This window comes from Mytilus californianus, unplaced genomic scaffold, assembly GCF_021869535.1.
Source record: "Mytilus californianus isolate M0D057914Y unplaced genomic scaffold, xbMytCali1.0.p SCAF_2, whole genome shotgun sequence".
NCBI lineage: Eukaryota > Metazoa > Mollusca > Bivalvia > Mytilida > Mytilidae > Mytilus > Mytilus californianus.
This window is the reverse complement of record NW_026262668.1, coordinates 72,490,687-72,507,528: the sequence shown is the minus strand read 5'-3', so window position 1 is coordinate 72,507,528 and position 16,842 is coordinate 72,490,687. Positions and strand designations below refer to the sequence as shown.

At 32.1% G+C, this 16,842-nt stretch overlaps 1 protein-coding gene across 1 annotated transcript in view; it reads right to left on the bottom strand.

Annotated features, from left to right (window-relative positions):
* The window catches only part of LOC127728047 (serine/threonine-protein kinase TNNI3K-like), a 57,273-nt gene that overhangs the window by 23,791 nt on the left and 16,640 nt on the right, over positions 1-16,842 (bottom strand). Inside the window, exons 2-8 of the mRNA XM_052235222.1 lie at positions 9,153-9,280; positions 8,449-8,557; positions 6,421-6,524; positions 5,682-5,779; positions 4,343-4,456; positions 3,619-3,717; positions 249-393 (exon numbers count right to left, since the gene is read on the bottom strand). Of these exons, the coding sequence (XP_052091182.1) occupies positions 249-393; positions 3,619-3,717; positions 4,343-4,456; positions 5,682-5,779; positions 6,421-6,524; positions 8,449-8,557; positions 9,153-9,192 (709 nt within the window). The 5' untranslated portion in view covers positions 9,193-9,280. The remainder of the gene's footprint in view (positions 1-248; positions 394-3,618; positions 3,718-4,342; positions 4,457-5,681; positions 5,780-6,420; positions 6,525-8,448; positions 8,558-9,152; positions 9,281-16,842) is intronic.

Below are 16,842 nucleotides of genomic sequence, written 5' to 3'. Positions count from 1 at the left end.
AGCATATCATATCACATGTAGGTTTCTTTTTAGGGTTTATAATACAACCAAATCTTAAAATCTTGATGAGTGCTTTATTTTGTCAATTTACCTTGCATGCTAATTCTTTCTTGTACTTAAGAATTGTATAGTCATTCATAACAATAGTGTACAGTATTATCAATTTAGACACAATTAATGATGAAAGTCTACCAAAACAACTTTAAATTCTTTAAATACATATACAAGAAATTTAAATTTGGACCTACCGTCTGCTATTTGCTTAGAAGTACCATTGATTAACAACTTGGTAATATTTAAATGCCCTTTGGAACATGCTAAATGTAAAGGTCTGTCCCCAACCCCACCAGATATGTTGATATCAGCTCCACAAGAAATCAGAAGTTCTACAACCTTCAAAAGAAAATATATTTACATTAGCTATATTGGAACATAAAAGATGATGCATTGGATTGGTGTTTAACATCCAGTGGCAAATATCACATGTATACTGTGAGAACATGCTTATGTGATATGAATATTAAGGTAACAATCCACAGGAAGACATGTCATTCTACCAGGACCCATTATTCTTACTTCCAGCTCATCAGTCTTCGCTTTTACTTTTAAATGCTGCATGCTTAGTGGAGAAGCAGCAAATACCATTTTTTTGGTCTTCAGTTTGACCCAGCTGAGGATCAAACCCATGACCTCTCTTACTTGAAGCAAGCACACTACCGTGGGACTGTAGGACCATAAAAAAGAAAGAACTGCAAACAATGTTTTAAATAGCTTAAGTGCAACTAGTAACTATAATAACTCATAAATATCTCTAATGACACTTTATATATGTAAAACAAAAAATTCATCCTGAGGAGAAATAATTCCATAAAGTACTTAAGAATCATTGAAATTATTTCTCCTCAGGATGAACTTTTTGGTTTACACGAATTAGATAAGTTCAGAACTGTATAGTTTGTTTAAAAGTGAGATGGGGACTTGAGGCAATTTTCAAATGTAACCTTGTGACCTAAAGGGGGTACTTAACTGGAACCCCATAGATTGACTGTCTTTCCCTTAAATGACTGGAGCAAGGCCGAAACACATACAGCAGTTTTGTTAGGATGAAGTAACCTACAGCAGGTAAATATCACTTGGCCAACTAGGCAAACTCTATCCATTATATGTTTTTGAAATTGTTACCTGTACTTGAAATAACTAGAGGCTCTAAAGAGCCTGTGTCGCTCACCTTGGTATATGTGCATATTAAACAAAGGACACAGATGGATTCATGACAAAATTGTGTTTTGGTGATGGTGATGTGTTTGTAGATCTTACTTTACTGAACATTCTTGCTGCTTACAATTATCTCTATCTATAATGAACTTGGCCCAGTAGTTACAGTGGAAAATATTTTGTAAAAATTTACAAAAATTTACAAAATTTATGAAAATTGTAAAAAATTGACTATAAAGGGCAATAACTCCTTAAGGGGTCAATTGACAATTTAGGTCATGTTGACTTATTTGTAGAACTTACTTTGCTGTACATTATTGCTGTTTACAATTAATCTCTATCTATATACATACCCTATGTATTATTTTTTAGCCATGTCGGCCATCTTGGTTCGCGGGCAGGGTCATCGGACACATTTTTTAAACTAGATACCCAAATGATGATTGTGGACAAGTTTGGTTAAATTTGTCTTAGTAGTTTCAGAGGAGAAGATTTTAGTAAAAGATTACAAAAATTTACGAAAAATGGTTAAAAATTGACTATAAAGGGCAATAACTCCTTAAGGGGTCAACTGACCATTTAGGTCAAGTTGACTTATTTGTAGATTTTACTTTGATGAACATTATTGCTGTTTACAGTTTATCTCTATCTATAATAATATTCAAGATAATAACCAAAAACGGCAATATTTCCTTAAAATTACCAATTCAGGGGCAGCAACCCAACAACAGGTTGTCAGATTTATCTGAAAATTTCGAAGCAGATAGATCTTGACCTAATGAACAATTTTATCCTGTCAGATTTGCTCTAAATGCTTTGGTTTCAGAGATATGAGCCAAAAACTGCATTTTACCCTATGTACTATTCTTTAGCCATGTCGGCCATCTTGGTTCGCGGGCGGGGTCATTGGACACATTTTTAAAACTAGATACCCTAATGATGATTGTGGACAAGTTTGGTTAAATTTGTCTTAGTAGTTTCAGAGGAGAAGATTTTTGTAAAAGATTACAAAAATTTACGAAAAATGGTTAAAAATTGACTATAAAGGGCAATCACTCCTTTAGGGGTCAACTGACCATTTTGGTCAAGTTTGACTTAATTGTAGATCTCACTTTGCTGAACATTATTGCTGTTTACAGTTTATCTCTATCTATAATAATATTCAAGATAATAACCAAAAACAGCAAATTTCCTTAAAATTACCAATTCAGGGGCAGCAACCCAACAACTTGTTGCCTGATTGGTCTGAAAATTTCAGGGCAGATAGATCTTGACCTGATAAACAATTTTACCCCATATCATATTTGCTCTAAATGCTTTGGTTTCAGAGATATGAGCCAAAAGCTGCATTTTACCCTATGTACTATTTTTTAGCCATGTCGGCCATCTTGGTTCGGCGGCGGGGTCATCGGACACATTTTTTGAACTAGATACCCTAATGATGATTGTGGCTAAGTTTGGTTAAATTTGTCTTAGTAGTTTCAGAGGAGAAGATTTTTGTATAAGATTACAAAAATTTACGAAAAATGGTTAAAAATTGACTATAAAGGGCAATAACTCCTTAAGGGGTCAACTGACTATTTTGGTCAAGTTGACTAAATTGTAGATCTTACTTTGCTGAACATTATTGCTGTTTACAGTTTATCTCTATCTATAATAATATTCAAGATAATAACCAAAAACGGCAAAATTTCCTTAAAATTACCAATTCAGGGGCAGCAACCCAACAACGGGTTGTCAGATTCATCTGAAAATTTCAGGGCAGATAGATCTTGACCTGATAAACAATTTTACCCCCATGTCAGATTTGCTCTAAATGCTTTGGTTTCAGAGATATAAGCCAAAATCTACATTTTACCCCTATGTTCTATATTTAGCCATGGCGGCCATCTTGGTTGGTTGGCCGGGTCACCGGACACATTTTTAAAACTAGATACCCCAATGATGATTGTGGCCAAGTTTGGTTTAATTTGGCCAAGTAGTTTCAGAGGAGAAGATTTTTGTATAAGTTTACGGACGACGGACGACGGACGACGGACGCAGGACGACGGACGCAAAGTGATGAGAAAAGCTCACTTGACCTTTCAGGTCAGGTGAGCTAAAAAGGTTTTAATACTATGCAATTTTGATAAGTGGACAGTTTATTAAATCATCAACCTGATATATAGAGTTCTGTTGGTTTTTTTACTATTATCATATACAAGTGATTTGAGAAATAGAAACCTGGATTGTAATTATCTTCATAAATGATGAGCTTAGTGCCATTCTGTGCTAAACGATCATTGAAATCCATTTTCTGGTTTAGAAAAGAAGTTCTGGAATGATTAACTGACACACTGACAGACACACCAAAACTAACTACATGTATGTTAGCAAAATTAAAAATAATAAGTATATAAATACCTTGTCATGACCAAAATTACAAGCCAGGTGAAGTGGTGAAAACTTCACAGCATCTCCTTTGTTTATTAAACCACCATTTTCAAGCAAAAGACTGGTAAGCTAAAAATGTTATGAATATGTTTATCTCTGTGACATTACATGATATGAAAAATAGACATTTTAGAAAACATCATAAGATTAGATGATGGCACATAAGACCATCAAACCCAATGTGTTTTTACTTTAGTATTAAACTAAATATAATATAAAAATGCCCCAAAAAATTAGAAATTGTATACAGTATATATGAACAGCTTCATTTTTAATTTTTTTCCAGGGCAAAGAAAAACTATATACTATATGTGTTTATGTACCCAACCTACCCTTATTATTAGTGAATAACAATGAGATTTTCAGTGAGTGCAGTTAAAGTCAACATGGTCAAATTGCTTACAGTTTGTTTCCTGAATATAATATACATACATTTTTTTTTTTAAATAGTCATAACGTTAACCTTTATCATGTTTATATTTATTCTGTTTGAAAAACTTATCTACACCCTTAAGCAGACATATTTTCATAGTGTAATTTTTTAAATGCTAGTCTATTACAAAAACAGTCAGCACAATACTCAATTATCAACAACAAAAATATTATGCTGTCAACCATCTTCATCTCAAATATTTTCCATCCAATTCATTTAATAGTTTTAAGCATACATTTCTTTATCTCTGACACGCCTTACCTCAGAGTGGCCACACATAGCAGCAATGTGTAGAGGAGTAATACCACTGTTTCCTGGTAGGTTAACATCAACATTGTCATGCTCTAATAAATATTGCACACATTCAATATCACCCTGTAATTAATTAAGGTATATTTCAATTTCAAGCAAAATATGGTTCATTTGTCATGGTCATAATGCTGCCACTTTTACCCCTTTCAGGACTTAAAACTAATTATTTCATTGATGGCTGCATACCATCCTGCAGAAAATATTAAATGCATATTCAGGAAGATAACATGCTAATGACATATGAACATACACTACTTTGTACTAGACTGACAGACTATTTGACTACGTCCTTGAAGTGTTAGAACATACTAGTTCACAAAGTAACAGTATGCAGCACAGAAGACATATCACCGTACTCAGAGCTGACTATACTGTATGGGTTTTTCTCATTGTTGAAGGTCATACAGTGATATAAACTCTGATGGATAGTTGTCTCATATGCAATAATACCACATCTCTACATTTTTTTTATTCAGACACATTATTCTGATCAGTCTTTGCTCTAACTCCTTAATGATTCTTACCTGTCTACAAAGCAGAGAATACTTATTTCTAAATTTTTGGTTAGAGCCAGACGGGGATAGAACCCATAATCTTCACAATATTACTGGTCTCTGAATTTTGACAAGCTATTAGCAACTATGTGTTTCTAATTGAGCAGGAGGTGCTTGCCATTAAGGATCACTTGAATCTCCTCCAGATTTAGTGGGGTTTGAGTTATTTATTCTTTGATTCTCTTCTGTATTTCATTTGTGGACCATTGGTTATTTGTCTTTTTGTTCATTTGGACCATGGTGTTGTGTGTTGTCCTTGAATTTTTGGTGTTTGATTAGTCACAAATAACTTATACATGTAGTATCGTATTTCTATGTCAATCTAATAATTATGAAATAAGTTCTGTTTCGATTTCATTTGAGTATTCAACTACTGTTACTTTTGACATTCCCACTTCATACTGATTACAATTTGCTAAAATACAAATTAAGACAGGTCTCCAGTATATTTTGTTAAGTCTGGTCTAGACTGGTTGCTAGTTCAATTAGGGTCCAGTTTTGACTGATCTTTCAAGTTTATATTTATAGCTCAGTTTTTTTCTCTCACTTTTTTCTAGTAAACTCATGCTTATTTCTACAAATTATCACTGTTTTTATTTCAGTTTAAACAATGCTGAAAGTCATTTTATGCAGATGAATTTCTCATTTTTCAATCAGATGAATTTTTATAGTGTATTTACGTTGTTAATAACATATCATGTAAGTTAAGATTTTGTGATTACCATGAAATATACCTTGTAAGTTGCCAAATGTATGGCTGCAAACTGATTTTTAGTCAGAACACATGGTTGAACACCACTCTTTATCAATAAGTCTACTAATGATCTACTTGCTGAAATAAATGAAAAAATAATACATGAAGCTTTTCTGTGTCATTCTAAAACTTTTTTTTAATAATGCAAAGTTAACCATAAATATAAAACCAATAATACATAAATGTTACCAACAACAGTAAACCAAGAAATAAGAGGTTAGGAAAAACTGTAACTATTTCTACATAATAAACTATTGACACACTTTTAAAGTCAATAGACCATGAATGAGAGGCAAGGCAAAAAAACTCCAAGGAAATGGAGCATGAGATGTCCCAATGCTATTCAACTGCATACCAAATATCATTGACTTTTCCTAAGTGGTTTCTCTTAAACTGACCAAATCACAATTTTAACATGTAAACTATGCAAATTTTCAAATTCAATGAATCATAACTGAGGGGGTGGCATCAATTAATCTTCATGGAAATCAGATCAGCTAATGGTAGTACAACTGCAAACCAACTGTCATTGACTTACCTTTCTGGTTCCCAATAACCTGACCTTTCTACAAAGTAAAACAACTAACAACGGCATTGTCACAGACCAGAACACCCAAAACAGCATTCATAAGTAATACTTCCGAGAATTTGTCACGGTTCAGACAAAAATTACAGTAAAAATATTAGATTAGTTGAGACAACTGTCAACTAAAACTTACTTCCAGACAGACATGCTATGTGTAGCAGAGTAAAATTTCCATCAGTATTCTCCAGTACATTTTCATCTGTTAAAATTTGTTTCACTTCATTTACATCACATTTTCTGTAAAAATAAAATGCAGTATATTGAAATTAAAGAGTACTTAAAAAATTCGAAAGGGTTCTGCAGAACCCAGTGTCTCGCCTACTTTTGCTGTTAGTTGCAGGCTCAACAAAAATGGGGAAAAAATTATTAAAAATTTTCCTCTAGATACTATCTTTTGATTGTAAGAAGTTCTGTTCAAGTTTGGTAAAAATCCAAGAAGGTTTATGAATCTAATAAATGTTTTAAAAACTTTAACTGCAGACTGTACGTAATGTTAACTGGAATAAAACTAAGTCCATTTATAAGTAATATACGGAAAAACAGGAAATAAATTTTTACAAAATTTCCGTCTAGATACTAGCTTTTGATGATAAACAAGCTTCTGTCCAAGTTTGGTACAAATCCAGGATAGTTTAAGAAAGTTATTAAAATTTGACAAACTTTAACCACAGTGTGAGTGTTATGTTAACTGGCAGAAAAACTAAGTCCATTTATAAGTACAATACGGATACACAGGTTGGGTTTTTTTAACAAAATTTACTTTTGAATACTATCTTATGATCACAAACAAGCTTCTGTCCAAGTGTGGTACAAATCCAGGATAGTTTAAGAAAGTTATTGAAATTTGAAAAACTTTAACCACAGAGTGAATGTTATGTTAACTGGCAGAAAAACTAGGTCCAGTAAAATACGGATAAACAGGATTTTTTTTTACAAAATTTTCCTCTGGATATTATCTTATGATTATAAACAAGCTTCTGTCCAAGTTTGGTACAAATCTAGGATAGTTTAAGAAAGTTATTAAAATTTGAAAAACTTTAACCACAGAGTGAATGTTATGTTAACTGGCAGAAAAACTAAGTCCATTTATGAGTAAAATATGGATAAACAAGATTTTCTTTTTACAAAATTTACTTCTGGATACTATCTTATGATCATTAACAAGCTTCTGTCCAAGTTTGGTTGAAATGCAGGTTAGTTTAAGAAAGTTATTAAAATTTGAAAAACTTTAACCACAGAGTGAATATTTGTGGACGCCGCCGACACTGACGACGTCGACGGAATGTAGGATCGCTATGTCTCGCTTTTGCAACAAAAGTCGCAGGCTCGACAAAAAGAAACAAGATTTTTTCTTCTTAAACATTTTTATTTACTGATGACATCAGCATTAATATGAAATAAAATAAGAAAGAATTAAGCAAGTACAGTTTAAAAATTATAAATGCATGGTTTAACCCTGAAGTTAAACTGTACAGTGCTAGTGTGGGGGATCACTTGTGCTTGTGCTAGTCAGAATCTAATTTCTAATTGAATCAAGTCATATTCTGGTTTTCATTTATTTTTCAGAAATAAAATAGACTGCCTTTGAAGACCTTAAATGCTGAAACCCTATATTTCAGTATTCTAAATTTGTTTTGCTTGAAAGTGCATGCTGTAGTTTCAATTCTTTCTAAAACATGTATTTCTGACTCTGCTACAAACAAGATCTGGTTTTTATAAGGGGAGGTTACTATCAATAATATATTCTGACTTGCACAAGTGGGTCCCTGACTGCTGTACATACACAAATTTTATTTCTAGACATGGATAAATCTTGTTTTTCCCTTTTATTGTGGTAGCTTTGATATTTGGTTTTCAGCAGCATTTTTTGTGTAAGAATTATGACATGAACATTTATGTATACATTCTTAACAAAGAATTCCTAGTAATAACAGTCCTGATCCATGCTGATAGTTCACCATTAAATCCTCCAAGCCTAGCCATATCAAAACATAGATGGAGCCTGGAGGCTTGGCCTGGATTCTAGATTTTATGTACAAATTGAATTTAACTTACATGACAATTATTTACTGACTTAAGATTGATTTGATTTGCTAGACGAAATTTTTGTCATTCTGAAGTTAAATATTCTGTTCTGTACTTCTGTTCAATAAGTACTTACGCACATAGTTGCTGAAGCTCTGTCCAATCTGAATCTCTTGGTCGCAAATCTTCTATTACTCTAGAACGGAATATAGAATAACTCTCACTGATTTTCTTTTTTAATTCATCTACAACAAATAATTTACACAACTGAAAATAAGTTTGTAGATAGATATAAAAGTATATCATCTGTCATGTCTGTTATACAAAAATTTAACAGTCTGATTTACCTTTTGAATTTCAGAGTACATCACAAAAAATCACCAGGCTGTATTCATTGTAAAACTTCTACAGGAATTTAACTGAATCATGTCATGCACTGTCTGTGTACTAATTTGATTTAAATATGTGGTAAGTGCTTTTTTTAAAGATTTTTTTGTAAAATAATTTTGTTAAAATACAGGCATATTATTTGGTTTTCAAGTGACATATAATATGCACACTATAGCATACACTTCTGTTTCAGTAAACAGGGGGAATAATAGTCACAATCTGCTAGACTGCTAATACATGTAATACATGTGCATGTTTCTTTATTTCTTCCATGAGCAATAAATAAATCAGAAGGGACTGTTTTGAATAACTGTGGTACTACACAATCATGACAATGCAAGACTTACTGGACATTGTTAAATTCAAAATAACTGGTACAATGTAGATTTTATTTGAGTCTTATATTCATGATATTATTGATATAATATCAGTTTTAGAATAAAAAATTACCAGCACACGATACTGTTGGTCTAGATTTATAATTTCCCATTCCGGAACATCTTGGTTACAATCAGAACACTTCAGCATAATCTTCTTCATGTGTATTTGAACATCGGAACAGGCTTTTGTGAAGTTTTCTGTAAAAAAGAAAAGGGGGGTAATAAAAATTTAATCACATCAGTCTTCTATATTATCAAACTATGCTCAAAGTCCATAATTCCATGGTCAGTTAAAATTTCTTCTTTTCTGTGTAAGTAAGTCTTCTTTTACATTATTACCATTGTGTAAAGGGTTAAGACACAATAACAGAGTAACAGTGCCATCAATTGAATAAATCCATTCATGCATCTGATAGATGAATGATTTTTGTAATTAAGCCCTATTGTAAGGTACCTTCATACTTGTGTATAGGTTAGAAATTTGGGAGTAAAATTAGTAAAACAGAAAGCAACTGAAGTAAAAATACAAGCAAGAGAAAGGTAAGATTAAGTCAAAATCCCAAAATAAAACTATGGTGATGAAAGCCTAAACTACCTGTATTTACAATGTTAATCTCTGAATAAATCTTTTTTCTTGAAAATAAATTACAAATAGCTGTTTTTTTGTAATTTTGAATTTATATTAAATACATGAAACAAGCATTCTGTGAGTATTGCATGGCAATTCATAGTCCCCTACAGGTTATAAAAATTCATTGTAATGGAACTAAATTCTAACTTGATCTATAACTTGTCATGGTGTAAACTACATAAAAATATCAAGTCAAAATCTTCAAGCAAGACAAAAATAAAATGCTCCGCAGGGCGCAGCTTGATACGACCGCAGAGGTCGAACCCTGAACAGTTGGGGCAAGTATGGACACAACATTCAAGCTTGATACAGCTTTGGATTTGGATTGTGATTAAATATTTGACACAGCATAGGTTTCTAACACAGATTGAATGTGGTCTAAGAACTTAAAAATTTTAAATTGGACATTCACCTATTATGGTCCAATATCCAAAATCTAAATACATGGTTAGATTCAGCATATCAAAGAACCCCAAGAATTCAATTTTTGATGAAATCAAACAAAGTTTAATTTTGGACCCTTTTGACCTCAATGTGGACAAAGTTGATAACGGGGCCCAAAAATCAAAAATCTAAATACATGGTTAGATTCAGCATATCAAAGAACCCCATATATTCAATTTTTGTTGAAATCTAACAAAGTTTAATTTTGGACCCCGATTTGGACCAACTTGAAAACTGGGCCCATAATCAAAAATCTAAATACATGTTTAGATTCAGCATATCAAAGAACCCTAAGAATTCAATTTTTGTTAAAATCAAACTAAGTTTAATTTTGGACCCTTTGGATCTTAATGTAGACCAATTTGAAAACGGAACCAAAAATTAAGAATCTAAATACACGGTTAGATTCGGCATATCAAAGAACCCCAATAATTCAATTTTTGATGAAATCAAACAAAGTTTAATTTTGGACCCTTTTGACCTCAATGTGGACAAAGTTGATAACGGGGCCTAAAAATCAAAAATCTAAATACATGGTTAGATTCAGCATATCAAAGAACCCCATATATTCAATTTTTGTTGAAATCAAACAAAGTTTAATTTTGGACCCCGATTTGGACCAACTTGAAAACTGGGCCCATAATCAAAAATCTAAATACATGTTTAGATTCAGCATATCAAAGAACCCTAAGAATTCAATTTTTGTTAAAATCAAACTAAGTTTAATTTTGGACCCTTTGGACCTTAATGTAGACCAATTTGAAAACGGAACCAAAATTTAAGAATCTAAATACACAGTTAGATTCGGCATATCAAAGAACCCCAATAATTCAATTTTTGATGAAATCAAACAAAGTTTAATTTTGGACCCTTTGGACCTCAATGTGGACCAATTTAAAAACGGGGCCCAAAATCCAAAAACTAAATACACGGTTAGATTCAGCATATTAAAGAACCCCATGAAATCAAGAATAAAACCCCATTGAAATTGGTCAAGAAATAAGCAATTTATAGGAAGTATCTTCTTTTGCACAATCCTGTGCTATTAAATATTTCTTGCTATTGCGCAATACTGTACAATTGACAATTTCTTGCTATTGCGCAATATTGTGCTATTGGATATTTCTTGCTATTGCGCAATACTGTGCAATTGAAGATTTCTTGCTATTGCGCAATACTGTGCAATTGAAGATTTCTTGCTATTGTGCAATACTGGGCAATTGAAAATTTCTTGCTATTGCACAATACTTATTATATAATAATTTACACATCCTGTTTGGTGTGTATCTCCTACCATATCATTATTATTTGATTTTAAATATAAATCAGAAATAACCAACTTAAAATGGAAAATTTTAAAAGAAACAAAAAAGGAAAAAAAGAAAAAAAAGGAAAAAAAAATAAATCCCCCCCCCAAAATTTTTTGAACCCCCATTATGATTCATCACCCCCAAACTCAATCCCAGCCTTCCCTTTGTGGTATGGTACCTTGCAGTACAATTTCAGAGAGATCCATACACTTGAACACAAGTTATTGTCTGGAAACTAGAAAAAAATGTGTTTTTTGGCCCCTTTTTGGCCCCAAATTCCTAAACGTTTAGGGCAATTACCCCCAAACTCAAACCCAGCTTTCCCTTTGTGATATGGAACCTTGTAGTACAATTTCAGAAAGATCCATACACTTACACACAAGTTATTGTCATGAAACTAGAAAAATGCTTGTTTTTTGCCCCTTTTTTGGCCCCTAATTCCTAAAATTTGGAGGCAATTACCCCCAAAATCAATCCCAGCATTCCTTTAGTGATATGGAACCTTGTGGTACAATGTCAGAGAGATCCATACACTAACACACAAGTTATGTCTGGAAGTTACAAAAATGCTTATTTTTGGCCCCTTTTTGGCCCCTAATTCCTTTACTGTTATTACCATAACCCCCAAAATCAATCCCAACCTTCCTTTTGTGGTATTGAACCTTGTGGTAAAATTTCATAAAGATCCATTCACTTAAACTAAAGTTAGAGTGCGAAAACCAATGTGTCTTTGGACGACGCCGGACGACGACGACGACGACGCCAACGTCATACCAATATACGACCACAAAAATTTTTTTGCGGTCGTATAAAAACTGTTGAAAACTGATTATTTAAGTGAATTTTCTATGTCCATGATGTCCAAAGACCATAACTCTGCACAAAATCATCAGACCGGAACAAAATTCCAACTTGATCTGTAACTTGTCATGATAAAACTATATACTAATTATCAAATCAATATCTTCAAGAATGACAAACAAACTTACCACTAAATTCTTCAAACAATTTACCAAAGAAAAGGAAAAAAATCCCAAATGTCATTTTGTCTTTTAATAAATGAGTTATTTCCCTTTGAACAGAAAACTACTAATTAATAAGTATTTCATCAAAAATTTAATTCTAGGGAAAGGGCTTTAACTGAACAAAGAGAAAAGCTAAAATCGTGAAAATTGAACTTGACCTGTAACTTGTCATGATAAAACAATAAACCAAATATCAAATCAATATCTTCAAGCACGAAGAAAAAAGTCTAAAAAACTGATTTGCCGGACTGACAGATGGACAGAGAGACGGACAGACGGACAGAGTGCAAACCTAAAGTCCCCTTCGACTTCGTCGGTAGGGGACTAATAACAATAATTGAACATACTAGCTATCAAACAGAATTTTCATCGCCTTCATTGGACCTTGTTATTTTAATTCAGAAATGCTGCACTACACAGCGCTACTAAAATATGAAAATTACTGAACGGGGCAAATGGAACAGAAGCGTATGTGAAATTCAATATTAACCTTATCTGCCTTTAAATACAAAAATAAATAAATTTTGATAACTTGCAAAATAAGTATGCAGTTCATTTAAAAGTTGTTGTACCCCTGAAATGTTGGAATTGAATGAGGCTTGCTTCTGCATGTTCTATAGCAATTAAGATAGCACCTGTCTAATATCATGGGCATCAAAAACACACTGCACAAACCACCCAATCCCATTGAACAGGTCAGGGAAGATCCTAAGGCTTAAATTAAAATATTGTTTGTTTGCAGTTTACCGACCGACCCTCGAAAATCCGCCCGACTGTGAAAATTTTATTGCTTTTAATTTGAAGAAATTATTTTTATTTTTCTATTGACGCAATCAGGAACTTCTAGTCGTTTCCGGAATTGATTTAAAGTCTGGGTCGATTTACACGTTTCAAGTTCGGTTTTTCTTACCTTCTTGTCAAGCGTACATGGGACCGTTTAATAATAAAGCACATGGAGATTGTTTACAGGTATCGATGAAGACATGGAGGAGTACTTTGCGCTGTCGTTTTCTGTCAATTTTAAAACAAATAACAACCAAAAAAGTTTAATAGTAAACTGTTTATACAGATTCAGACAGATATCATTGACGATTTGAGAACGCATGATGCAGCGGATATTCATAAAACCGACACGATAACCGTTTCAATCTCAAACAGATCGGGTACAGAATCTCTTGAGCCTGACTTTATGGAACCAATATCAGTGGTTAAACAATTTGACAGCAGCCTGAAGTATGCCATAGTTTCTATAAAACGTTGTAAAGACAACAAGGATGAAACCACTTCTCCATGACTTCATGGATACCTGTAAACACGCCAGGAAGGGCGCATTTGAAATTTATAATCGATAGACAATGCCAAATCTATAAGAAGCCACAGAAACTACACAAAGATGAAAAGAAAATGAATGGTTGGCTTGTAAAAATAAATATACTTTCTCTATGTTAAATCTATCTTCTATTGCAATGAGTATGCTCCTTTAGGATAAGGGGAGCTACCCCACTCATTGCAATTCTTCTCCCTCTTACAATATTAAATATACCCAAACAGTGTGGCTTGTGTGAATTGAATTAAAACATGTCCTTAGGAGCTATGCTGCCATTTTTTTATGCAGTCAAAACATTTCAGTACAGACCATTTACTTTTAAAGGGGTGCTATTGATTTCACCCTGAAGTCTTAAGATTTTTTTTTTGGTTTTAATTAAAGCCTGATCACATCAACATATCTTTCAAAATATAACCTTATTACATATAATTAAATATTGTTAGATTTATGAAAACAGTCCGATGTCAAATATATTTTTTCAATTGAGAAAGATTCAATGGTTAATTTTTTTTATTGATAACACTCTTACATTGTCTTATGAATCTTTGATATCTACATTTTCCTAATGAAAATACTCTACTCATGAAAACTTTCTAGTAAAGAAGCATATATGTCGGTGAACAATTTCTTTAAAACAATTCTAGTCATTCCTTGTTTATAAGATCTTATAAGTGTTCCAGTACTAGTATTTAATAATGTCATAAATTGGATAATCACACCATGTTATAGTTTCAATTTTGGTTGAAAAGTTTTTATCTGAAAATGCCTGTTCATTTCATGTTGGTTTTCAGTGTTTGTTGTTTTAAAAAAAATTTCTTCACAAGAAACTTGGTTTGTGTAACTGCTTGTTTAAACTTCATTTTGGCTGATAAAATAAAATATTTTTCCTACCTACCGACCCTTCAGTCTAAAGGTACAGTCGGAAAACTGCAAACAAACATATTTTTAAGGTTGGCCTAACTAATGTGTTCTATCTACATTTATGGGTATTAAACCCAAAATTGGGTATCAATTTACAGTGATATAAAATCAAATTTTGTATTTCATCATAATGGCTGTCAAATATTCATATAAATGGCAACATTTCCCCCTTTAAGACCATAATTCAAATGAAAACTGAATACAAAGATAATGGCCTCCAAAAATCCTACTTTTTCAAGACCCTAAACTTTTATCCAGATGATATTTCAGTCATGGTGTCATGGAATGTGTCCCTTCGCCCTGATTCATGTTCGTCCTAGTCATCCTAGTACCTGTATTTTATTTTGTTGTATAATGTAAACTATTTAAATAAAGTATGCGAAAGTTTATTGGAAATTTCTCAGAATATTAATGTTGTATTGCTGCTACCAGATAATCATTTTTCTTTGATTTGCACTGAAGTGTACACGAATACAAGGTATTGAATACAACATGTATAAAACAACTGAAGACCAAGTTATCTGTATGTATTTATCTTTTTTGATACATTTTAATCATTTTCAAACAATCATTAACAGTTATAACAAGATCAAACTCGAACTTAGTCATTCGCATCACATACCAGTTATGTCCATACACTTTTACTACCTTACCTACCTAGTCCTTATTATGCCCGGAGGCACATAGGGCAAGGCCATACACTTTTACATATGTTTTATTTTTACATGTTTTAAGAGCACTGAATTGACATATTCTATAAAATCAAAGCAATGTGATCCAGTCATTTTTTAGCTACAGTAACACTTCATCAGACATTTTTTAACTAATTTCTAATATTTCTTTCTTTATCGTGTTTATACAAGATTTGGTAAAACATTTATATAAAGAAAAACATCACTACTTTGGATTAGTGATTTTAGCCCAAAATGTTTTAACTTGTGTTTTAACACTTTTAACAGAGAAGAAACCAAGGAACTGAAAAAAACAGACAACACAGAGAAGAAACCAAGGAACTGAAAAAAAACAGACAACACAGTGATTGAAATGTAGAACGTGTCATCATTTTCATAATTATTTCACTAAAAAATTACCAGTGTTATTTTTCATTTTTAAAATCACGCTTTCTGCTCATGAAATTCTCATAAGGTACTTCTAACATTCAAAGTATCTGCTCATGAAATTCTCATATAAGTTACTTCTAACAATCAAAGTATCTGCTCATGAAATTCTCATAAGGTACTTCTAACAATCAAAGTATCTGCTCATGAAATTCTCATAAGGTACTTCTAACAATCAAAGTAATCAAAATCACTGATGGAAAGACTGAAAGAGTTATGTACAAAATATCAAATCATATTCTCAGGTATCGTGGTGAACAAAAAAAACTTGATAAATTACTCTTGCATTAAATTCAGAAATTTCAGTTGATAAAACAAGCTTGTCTCCCTAAATTTACCATGTTTACTTGTAAATGATTGCTTTTTGGAATATTTTTTTGTTTAAACATTGATACCGGTAAGCAATTTTTCCAACTCATCTTGGGATCACTTATTGCTTTTTGAAAAAAATTATATGACACTGAAGATGAAGAGTTACATATCATTTTCATGATACTACTAAAATAAAAGCATTCAATTGCCCAAAGATGGATAATTTCTCAATATTATTGATACAAATTCTTTGAATTTCAATTTTTAGAAGAGGTACTGATTTTTGATATATCCTTTTTTTGATTAAATGATTTTAACATGATTGAAAATAGAAATCTTCAAAGGAAGGTGTAGTATATTTTTAGTGAAGTTTGACGTTATTAGGTATTGAAAATGCATTTTTTCAACAACAAAAATTAAATAACTAATTTTTATTCAATTGATGTTCATTCTTCATTGAAAAAAAAAACTGTATTCAAATACATGTACAAATACTTTAAACTGTTAAATAGCAATATAATAAGGAATAAACAAATAAATGCCTAGGTTAAAGTTATGCATATTTGTTTATTGTTTGCTGCAAATCTTTTAAAATTGTTACTTAAATTAACCTAAATTATTGAATAATAGCAGATGAATATAACACTGACTTTACAAGTAAAATAGACCCTG